General features: G+C 39.9%; 1 protein-coding gene across 1 annotated transcript in view; it reads left to right on the forward strand.

The window, feature by feature from the left end:
- Nucleotides 1–11,707, forward strand: part of LOC310931202 (UPF0606 protein KIAA1549L-like) — a gene marked incomplete at both ends in the record, with an annotated part of 82,101 nt that overhangs the window by 21,044 nt on the left and 49,350 nt on the right. The window contains 3 exons of the mRNA XM_083894312.1: nucleotides 5,411–6,031; nucleotides 6,637–7,446; nucleotides 8,764–8,895. Of these exons, the coding sequence (XP_083750438.1) occupies nucleotides 5,411–6,031; nucleotides 6,637–7,446; nucleotides 8,764–8,895 (1,563 nt within the window). The remainder of the gene's footprint in view (nucleotides 1–5,410; nucleotides 6,032–6,636; nucleotides 7,447–8,763; nucleotides 8,896–11,707) is intronic.

The raw sequence follows: 11,707 nt of genomic DNA on the forward strand, positions 1-11,707 counted from the left end.
AGTCAGCGTTGAGACTCTCTAGCGTCTTAACATTTTTTGCCGTTTCTACAAAAGATAGAAGGCAGCACTCTTTTAACTTTTAACGCCAGCCAACGATTGATGGTGAAAACAAGCAACCACTTCCTGTCTTCTCTTCCCGCCAAAAAATATGCCGACAAGTGCAAATGACGCTAACAAATTTAGCTAAATAAAGCTAATTGCCTTTTTTAAAAATCTAAATTGGTAGTTTTTATATATAAAAAAATAGGCATAGGAAACTTCTGTTGCTATGTCACTAACATTTTAATTTATTTACCTGTTTCATGTATTTAATATTCAGTTCATACATGATTTATGATACAAGACCATTACTAATGTTCAACAACTGGTAACTGAAGCTGAAGATGGAGTAAATTGGTTAAATATATGGGCCCGACAAAATTCTGCTTCGCTGATTGAAACGGATAAATCGATATTGCTCGTCCTCACGTTTCCTCCTGAACTTTCCTGAACAGCATCGGCTTCATACCTCCGTTCCCCCTCACAATTCCAAACCTTCCTTGTTCTGCACGCTCCCGCGGCGACAGCATGAATCAGCTCTGCTTGGCTCGCAGACATATACTACTATTACTGTACGACCACAGGCATCTGAACGGTCAGAAAGCTCGTAGTGACCTGGCAGGGCTTTGCAGGGATTGTGTTGGCAATCGACGGAGATTCAGCAGCGGCGTCGGCGGCGGGGGGAGGGGGGGGGGAATCGGTGGACACGGTGCCAGCTGGCAAGGCACCACAGTCAATACGCAAACGTTGGTCCAAAGCCCCCCGTAAATGGCAGCACGTCCGTGCGATTATTCACATAATCTGCCATAAGATGAACATTCTAATGGGCAATAAATGCCCGGCGTGTTTTGTCCGAGCCGATAAAGCGGCTTCGTATCTGCTCTGATTCCACCTTTAATCCGTTCATTCATTCACACACACTGTCCATATTTGTGCTCAGCGGAGGTTCTTTCTTTGTCAGAGGTCTGAAGGCGACGCACATATGTTGCTCTCAGCCAGAGCAGGTGGTGAACTGTCGGGAGGGAGAAGACGCTGAAAACACTGACGACAGTTCTGCATATGCTGCAACCCGTACTGTACATGCAGACGCCATTCTAGAGTCTGTAGGGGCCCTAAGCAAACATTCCCAAAAATGTTTTTTTTTTCGAATGAAATAACATGGAAAAACCTTGTAATTAAAAAGTATGTGAAACTATAAATGTAGAAAGAACAATAAAATACTGTAAATAGCTTTTTAAAAAGTATATAAACCTAAAAAAAAATACATTACACTGTAAAGAACCCACATTATAAAACAATAAAAATATATAGAACAATAAAATACTGTAAATAACTGAAAAAAACATATATAAACTGAATAAAAAAGATATGCATTACACTTATATTTTCCAACTTGCAGAACGTGGGGCCCCTTTAGGGAGGTTTCCTACTGAGATGTCACTGCAAATCGCCCATTCTTGTTTAAGGAGGACGGGGAGGCGGCTGCTCACTGCACATTTCAGTAAAAACAGCCCTCGGGCTCCGAGTATCAGGGGCCCCCTATCAGCTCAGGGCCCCAAGCAGTTACCCGCCTTGCCTTTTCACAAGCTGTGCCTCTGTGTACACACGTTTTCCTCGCACCAAAGTCCACAGAGAAAATCGGTCCTCTGCTGCCTCATGTGGTCAGTTTGCGCCACTTTTGTAAATGGGAATGAACCAACGTAAAGTCATCAAATAACTAAAAGTGATGCTTCGTTACAAAAAAGCAGCATTTTTACAAATTTAAAATGTATTATTTGAGGCCCTTTACTTTACAATTAATTTACACTACCATTCAAAAGTTTGGGGTCACTTCGAAATGTCTTTATTTTTGAAGGAAAAGCACTTTTTTTTTCAATGAATATAATATTAAATGAATCATAAATACACTAATTATACATAGTTAATGTGGTAAACGACTATTCTAGCTGCAAACGTCTTGTTTTTAATGGAATATGTACATAGGTGTATAGAGGCCCATTTCCAGTGTTCTAATGGCGTCAGAAGGCTATTGGATGATTAGAAAACCCTTGAAAACCCTTGTGCGATGATGTTAGCACAGCTGAAAACAGTTTTGCTGGTTCTAAAAATCATTATTTCTAATCTTGTCAAAGTCTTGACTATATTTTCTATTCATTTTGTAATTCTTTTGATGAATAAAAGTCTGACTTTTAATGGAAAACATTGGTACATTTTTTATACGCAGTAAATTAAACCAAATAACCTGCTGAATTAAGCTGGATTTTCCTATTTTTCAACGACTTAAGCAGCAGATGGAGTTAGCGCTATATCTCGTAATCGTAATCGCGTCTGCTGCTGCTGTCGTTCGTAGCTCTGTTGTTTCACCCTCTGTCTCAGACCCGACTAATGGAGCTCGGGGATGAAGAGCGAGGTGCGATGTAGTTACTGTAATAGCGGCCGTCCAGAGGATCAGAGATGCTTCCTGTAAAAGCCTCCCTTGTTCAGAATCACAGTCTTTTAATTACCCAATCCTCTGCAGGCACATGGGGGAGTGTGGGAAGTGTGAGACGCACAGACACACACACACACATTTAACAGCCTGAGATCAGCGTGCAGTTGAACATATATATTAAAAATACATACACTGACCTACATTTTGCTTCTCCAAAGCAAAATCCTTCTTTTCTGGAACAAAAAAAAACTCCCCAAGATTTAATAACTGGTGTCACGCCAGACACTGAGCCATGTCAGGTGGTTTTATTTCTTCATCTCTCAGATCCACGACAGTACCAAGGTGCCTTTGAGCCTAAACGTACGAGGCAGAACAATCGCCTCCGTCTGCCAAAACCTTCAAGCTCAGCTGAAGCCGCAGTGGAGATAAAAGTCACTTCAGTGAGAGGACGGAGATAATGACTGAGGCTCAAAGGTTTGCACTGGATTCTGGGAGAATGTTCATGTCTTTACTTACATGTGTCGCTGTGTTCAAGTCAAAGGAGTCCATAATACGTTCAGCAATCAACTGAAAACACAAATAAATGTTCAAAAATAACATATACATGGAAACAAATCACTATTTCTGGCCGCAAATTAGTATTTTGTGTCCACAAATCAGTATTTTGTGTCCACAAATCAGTATTTTGTGGTTAGAATTAGTATTTCGTGGCCACTAATGAGTATTTTGTGTCCACAAATCAGTATTTTGTGTCCACAAATCAGTATTTTGTGGTTAGAATTAGTATTTCGTGTCCACAAATTAGTATTTCGTGTCCACAAATCAGTTTTTTGTGTCCACAAGATAGAAGTTTGTGGTTAGAATTAGTATTTTGTGGCAACAAATTATTATTTTGTATTTGCAAATTAGTATTTTGTGGCCACAAATCAGTATTTTGTGTTTAGAATTAGTATTTTGTGTTTAGAATTAGTATTTCGTGGCCACAAATTAGTATTTCGTGTCCACAAATCAGTTTTTTGTGTCCACAAGATAGAAGTTTGTGGTTAGAATTAGTATTTTGTGGCAACAAATTATTATTTTGTATTTGCAAATTAGTATTTTGTGGCCACAAATCAGTATTTTGTGTTTAGAATTAGTATTTTGTGTTTAGAATTAGTATTTCGTGGCCACAAATTAGTATTTCGTGGCCACAAATTAGTATTTCGTGTCCACAAATCAGTTTTTTGTGTCCACAAGATAGAAGTTTGTGGTTAGAATTAGTATTTTGTGGCAACAAATTATTATTTTGTATTTGCAAATTAGTATTTTGTGGCCACAAATCAGTATTTTGTGTTTAGAATTAGTATTTTGTGTTTAGAATTAGTATTTCGTGGCCACAAATTAGTATTTTCTGGCCACAAATTAGTATTTTCTGTCCGCAAATTAGTATTTTGTGTCCACAAATCAGTATTTTGTGGTTAGAATTAGTATTTCGTGGCCACAAATTAGTATTTCGTGTCCACAAATTAGTATTTCTTGGTTAGGATTAGTATTTCATGGCCACAAATAAGTATTTTTCCCCACATTATGAGCTCTGTATTATAACTATTTTTTTTTAATATCTCTTTAATATACATTGCAAATGCATAATGTAAATACTTGCATAGAATTTGATGAGTTTGGTAACAGTGCAGGTTGAGTCTGTGTTCTCAGAAATTCATTATATAATCCACAGGCGAGCACAGATTCTAGAACCTGTGTGTGTGTGTGTGTGTGTGTGTGCGTGTGCGTGTGGGCGTGTGTGTGTGTCCTAATTTATTCACTCTGGAACATCTAAATGAATTCTCTCTGCTTTATCCTTCATAAAACACACACACACATGTGTGACCTACTTTAGATATTACCACTATTTCCCCCACAGTCACAGCTTTAGTCACAGTAATAATAATAATAAATTATGTGAAATAATTTTAGATTTGGCAGAAATTGAAGAACTTTTGCAAATAATTGAGATTATTCTGCCTGAAATTGCGATTGCGATATTCTCATTTATTTTCATTTGAATCACATATTTAATGTGATATTTGTCCAGACCTGTGACAAAACAAAGATGTTTTCTTCTGTTTTTAAAGTTATTCTGACAGTCACATTTTTGGCTTGAAGAAATATTGCACCTTTTAATGAATCGGAAGTTTGGATTTACGTAAACCAAGGCGCTGCGTTTTTTTAGCTTTCGAAAGTAAGTGACATTATCAAGTGGTCAATGTTAACCTGATAACACAAATAAAACAACTTAAATCACACGCTTGTTAAGCTAGTGCAACAGAGACGCCTGTGAAAACGTGGTTAAGCTAACCTAGCTGCTAACCTAGCTGCCAACTTAGCTGCTAACCTAGCTGCTAACCTAGCTGAGCTGGTGAAACGAAGTTAGCATCATGCTTGGCTAACGCTTAGCCTGGAAGGAAGCGACAAATGTCGCTAAATTCTACACACTGTAGACGCCAGGTGATATAGAATGATTAATTAATTAATTAAATAAATAAATAACTAAATAAATAAATAAAACAGTGGATCAATAAAATAAACCGTTAACGCTGCCACTCAGTGAGAGCAAAAAGTAAGTTTTAAAGTCAGGATTTAAAAGAGATTAGCGAGCTAAGCCAGACTGATTTCCTCAGGCAGTGTGTGCGTGTGTGTGTGTAAGAAGGTGAATGTGTGTGTGTTTTAAATCTCCTGGCAGTCGCACAGTTGTGTTGGCAAGATGAGGACTAATGAGTTGAGGCCTGCAGCTGTGTGTGTGTGTGTGTGTGTGTGTGTGTGTGTGTGTGGGGTATAGGACATGATGGAGTCACATCCACAGAAGTGGTCGTTTGGCCTGCAGCACAGATGAGTCAAAGACGGATCCTGTCACTTACCAGAACTTCTAATTAAAGCCTCTCTCTTTTTTCCTGCTCCCTGCAGCCGATGACTCACCTCTGAACCCTGCAGCTGCCTCCGACCTCCCGTCCACCCCTGGGTTTGGACTCAGAGAAGACAAAGACGCCTGGTCTGAGGGGACGACGTTTGCCGAGGCCAGAACAGCGCTTTGGAGTGAAAGTGAAGCTGGAGCAGGTGGGGAAGTCTTTGCCCAGACTGGGATTCTGACCGGTGCTTGGGCTGGAGATGCTGAGTGGAGGCCTCCAGAGAGAGAGGGGCTCGCCCTGCCAAACATGCCCAGGGAGCAGGCTGCCTGGCTGGGGGAGCGGATTCTGAGCGCACAACATGGAGGAGACCAAAGAGAGGAGGTGGCGGCGTTTTCGTCGTCAGTCCTCAGCGTGTTGGCGGAGACGGCGCCGGCGAATGTGAGGAAACCTCTGGGGCTGCTCTCAAAAGCTGCTTGGTCCAAGAGCATGTCCTCATCGTCGTCCAAAGCCTCCTCGTCCGCGACAAAATCGTCCTCTTCTTCGCCGCCATCGTCCACAACTACGAACAAAAACGTGCAGACAGTAGCAGCAAACAACGCCTCTTTGTTTACTGTCAACAACGTCAACAACGTCAACAACGTCAACAACAACAGCAACAGCAACAGCAGCTTCACTTCAGGTACGTTGTTACTTCACCTTTCATATAATACATATAATGTCTGCCACTAGAGGTCTCTCTCTAGTACGGTGGCCAGCTTGTGCTTGAGACCAATTTATAAAAGTTTAAACAAATTTACAAAGGTTTAAACAAATGTACAAGTTTTAACAAATGTACAAAAGTTTAAACAAATTTACAAAGGTTTAAACACATTTACAAATGTTTAAACAACTTTACAAAAGATTTACAAAAGTTTAAAAAAATGTCCTTTTTTTTTATTTACAAAAATATACAAAAGATTAAAGAAATGTACAAAATTATAAGAAATTTACAAAAGTTTAAAGACATTCACAAAAGTTTAAAGACATTTACAAAAAATTACAAAATATTAAAGAAATTTAAAAAAAATTTTACAAGTTACCAAAAAATTACAAAAGATTAAACAAATTTACAATTTTATTTTTCTTTACAAAAGTTACAAATAAAATACAAAAGTTTAATCAAATTTACAAAAGTTTAATCAAATTTACAAAAGTTTAAACAAATTAAACCTTAAAATAAAAGTCATAAAAATCTGACATGATTTAAAAAACAACATTTTTGACCTGTATGTTTGGCCCCTGCAGAAGAGTCGGTGAGCAGCCTGCCAGCGTGGGACCTCCCCACCGTCCCAGAGTCCCTCCTGTCCACCGTGGGCGACCACGACGTCACGCTCCCCGCCAACATCACCAGCCCGTTCTCCACCCATCAGTGGAACACCACCGCGCCCGTGCGCACCAGAAACACCTCGCGCCACATCATGACCCCGCCCACCACCATCATGAAGACATCTCCACCAACAACAACCATCGCCACCACCACGGTCGCCGCGGTGTCGCCTCTCCTGCTCTCCACCACAGCGAGAGCACAAACGCCACCAGACGCCACTGCAGCTTCAAACAGCACAGGCCGGGACACTGTGACCAGTGACAGCCGTCAGCTGACCACGGTAACCACGACGACGCCCTCAACGACCACTACTACTGTGACCGACGATGACGACGCAGCGGCGACAACCAACAACGTCAGCGCCGCGTCGTCGCCGCCGAATTCCACCACGCAGCAAGCTACGACCGCACAGGCTACGACTAGACCGACAACGACCATCACAACCACACCTGCTACTACGACAATCACGACTGAACCACCAACCACCACCACTACTACTACTACTACTACTACTTCTGCTCCTACTACTACAACTACTATGACTACTACCATGGCTGCCCCCACCACAACCGCTACTACTACTACAGCAAGTACAACCACAACAACAAAGGTTCCTGTCACCACCGTGACGCCACCGCTAACTACAACCACAGAACCGCCGTCGAGCACCGCGGCAGAGGAGAGTCCTCTACCATGCAACGTGACCCAGAGGTACTGGGTCAGAACAGGTACGAGAAGACAGTACACATAATATACGAATTACCCTTTTGTCCGAGTATTTTCTATGCTAGTTTGTTCAATTACGAAGTGTGCAAGATGGACGCCAAATTTAAAATAGCTGAATTCCTGTTGCGTTGAGGCCATGGTCCCGATGGAATTTTTTGTTCATCTTGGGCTATAACATCATCCCACCAAGTTTCGCGAAATTCCGTGGAACTCAATGTATGCCGAAGTTATTGGGCACTTCCTGTTTTGTGGCGAATGGCCAATGGTTGCCGTGGCCACGCCATTTTGAATCTTTTCACCATTGATGTGTTTTGGACAAATTTCCCCGTTATTTTTTAAATGTCGGTACGACTAACGCGTTTGGAAGAGTTTGCTCATTTACGTAGGGTGCAAATCGCCCAAGATGGACGGCAAATTCAAAATGGCCGACTTCCTGTTGTGTTGAGGCTATCTTGGGCTATAACACGCTTCCACCAAGTTTTGTGAAATTCAGTGCAATTTAGTTTTTTAGTAAACTATTTACTTGCTGCACCAAATTCCATAGAGAAAACCATCGATTTTAGATTACAGCACGTGGGAGTTCCTGATCCACTGCTGCCTCCGTCATTAAATTCTAATGTGTTATTTGTGTTAACTCGGTTTGAAATCCTTTCATTCAATTTTACTTCAGCGACACAATCTTACCAAACGTGGCAGCAGTACACCAGCAACTAGTGTCACTGCGAGCCCAAAAAAACGCTGATTTTCTCAATGGACTTTGGTGCAGGAGGGTAAACAGCTTACAAACTACAGTTTCCAGCCAGAAATGTCTGTCTAATGTTGAGATAATGATGCAAACATATTCTTAAGTTGTGTCAGTCGTATCCGAGACCTTCAAACTATCTCCTTAATTCCAAACAATACGTTCATTACATCACACATCACAGCTTCCTGTGGAAAAACGATTAGCAGAGAGTGCGATGATGACTAGACGCAAAATACCATTTGCGGAAACTTAATATACCTATTGTGGGACCGAGCTGTAATTACATGCACATGAAGTAATTAAAATCTAGTGTTTCCTGGAGTGTAAACACTCAGATTTATGAGAAGCGGGAGACTGGAGGCCTCGGTTTTCATTTCACCAGAGATGATGATGTAGTATTGTTATGGATCGGGCATCAGGTTCCCCCAGAGTCTCCGAAGAGACCTTTAAACAGAGCCAGAGCTCCTGTGACCATTTACCGACGTTATTATTAGCCTTTAAAGAGACACTGAAACCATACATTAAACATGTTAAACATTCACTGAGCTGTTGTCGTCGTCGTCTGCCGTTACAGTTTTGTCCATCGAGCTGCGCAGGAACCGCCTGGACCTGATCCTGAAACAGAATCTGTCTAAAGGACTGAGTCACGCCCTGCAGAGGGCGCTGAACGACTCCACCGCCACGGCACAGGTCAGTCACGGCCATCGTAGGTCATCGTAGCAGGTTAGCGGCTGGTTAAAGGACTGGTTAACAGGTTTACAGCTAACTAACTCATCACCGGTCTGTTGAGAATTGTTAGCCTAAAATTGTTTTTACTTAGCCTACCTTATCTCATAGCTTATCTTACATTATCTTAGTTTATCTTAGCTGAGCTTATTTTAGTCTACCCTGCCTTATCTAATCGTATAACTTATCTTACAATATCTTAGCTTACATTAACTTATCTGAGCTAAAATCTTAGCTTATCGTAGCCTACCTTGCCATATCGTATGTTACATTGCCGTAACTTAGCTTACATAATCTTAGCTGAGTGTATTTTAGCCTACCTATCTTATCCCTTATCTTACAGTATCTTATCTTAGCTTACGTTATCTTAGCTAATATATTAGCTTATCTTAGTCTACCTTGAAGTATCTGATCTTATCTTATCTGACGTTATTTTAGCTCAGCTTATCTTACATGATCTTAACTTAGCTTACATTAACTTATCGCAGCTTATCTTAGCATACCTTACCGTATCATATCTTATCTCATACCTTATCTTACATTATCTTAGTTTATCTTAGCTGAGCTTATCTTAGCCTACCTGGTCATATCATGTTACATTATCGTAACTTAGCTTACATTAATTTATCTTACATAATCTTAGCTGAGTGTATTTTAGCCTACCTTTCTTATCCCTTATCTTACAGTATCTTATCTTAGCTTACGTTATCTTAGCTAACATATTAGCTTATCTTAGTCTACCTTGAAGTATCTGATCTTATTTTATCTAACATTATTTTAGCTCAGCTTATCTTACATTAACATAACTTAGCTTACAGTAACTTATCGAACATTATCTTAGCTAATATCTCAGCTTATATTAGCCTACCTTGCTGTATCTGATCTTATCTTACATTATCTTAACTTAGCTTATATTAACTTTCTTAGTTCATCTTAGCTGAGCTTATTTTAGCCTACCTTGCTGTATCTTATTGTATCTTGTCTTATACCTTATATTATAGTAGCTTACATTAACTTACCTCACGCTATCTTACATTAACTCATCTTCGCTAATATTATCTTACATTGTCTTAGCTGAGGTTACTTAAGCCTACCTTGCCTTATCTTATTTTATACCTTATCTTACGGTATCTTACGTTATCTTAGCTTATGTTATCTTAGCCTACCTTGCTGTATCTTATTGTATCTTTTCTTATACCTTATCTTATAGTAGCTTACATTAACTTACCTCACGCTATCTTACATTAACTCATCTTAGCTAATATTATCTTACATTGTCTTAGCTGAGCTTATCTTAGCCTACCTTGCCATGTCTTATCTTATCTCATCATACATATACATACATATTTCCATCTAATACATTATTTCCAGCTTTGCTTCGTGTTCAGTCACTCATAGTGTGAACAGTCAAATCTGATTTGAGTGTCGTCATAACATCTTTGTTTGGATTCATCTAACCTGACTCTGTCTCTCTCTCTAAAATCTCAGACATCAGTCTCGCCCTCTTCCTTCATATTCCTCAGTATTTATGTTTCTGCTTCTGTCGTCAATCACTCTCTTGGATGGATTTTTCTGTCCAGCATCACCGTCCTGTCCATCCTTCCATCCTTCCATCCGTCAGTCGGTCCACCTGCCTCTCTCCATTCCACTGTCTGTCTCTTTTCTGTCTTCATCCGCCTGCTTTTTTCTATTTTTATCCAGTTGTTTGTGAGCCTGCACCGGGAGTGACTCAGTGTCTCTGAGCTCCAGTCCACTTTCATCTACCCCCCCGCTACACACACACACACACACACACACACACACACACACACACACACACACACACACACACACACACACACACACACACACACACACACACACACACACACACACACACACACACACACACACACACACACACACACACACACACACACACACACAAACAAACAAAAACACTCCTCCGTTGTTATCCTCTCCATCAGATAACGTAAATCCATTATTTTAAAATCAGGTTCAGTCTGTTCACAGGAAACAGAAGCAGCGACATTAAGGTTCTAAATAAAGGTATAAATTCTCCTCCTGCAGTGTTTTCCGGCTGTAGCTGCAGCACGGACAGGTTTTTCACCAACAACGCGACGTTAGTCTGCAGGGAAATGACCAGTTTTACTCTAATCGATGTACAAATGTTGGCAAAGTTGCTGGTTCCTCTGCACAGTAAAATAAAGTAATGTTACATGACTTAGCACCATCATGAATCAACATATGGTAATGTGTACATATGGTAAATGTAACATCATGTATTGTCAAGTATGTACAATATAATTTATATTTAAAGACACAATTTGCATTATGTTATATTTTATGTTACGATATGTTATGTTACGATATGATTTTTTTACGCTACGAGTTATGCTAGCTTACATTACGTTACATTATGTTACCATATGCCATCATATGTTATGCTTTTGTTACATTTTGTTATGGTTCAATTACATGATGTTGTTTCATTACACTCTGTTACGTTGTGTTACGTTGTTTTACGTTACGTTACATGACGTTTTTTACGCTATGAGTTATGATACCTTATATTAAGTTGAGTTATGTTACGTTGCATCATGTTATGTTACCATAATGTCATCATACGTTATGTTTTGTTACATTATGATTCATGACATTTAGTTAAGATACGCTATTTTAAGTTGAGTTCAAGCACAATGTTATATTTTTACATTGTGAGTTACAATGCCTTACCTTGACGTAACGTAACACAACGTAATGAAACATAACGTAATGTAATTGAAACGTAC

The sequence above is a fragment of the Microchirus variegatus genome (assembly GCF_963457635.1).
Source record: "Microchirus variegatus genome assembly, chromosome: 8".
Lineage (NCBI taxonomy): Eukaryota > Metazoa > Chordata > Actinopteri > Pleuronectiformes > Soleidae > Microchirus > Microchirus variegatus.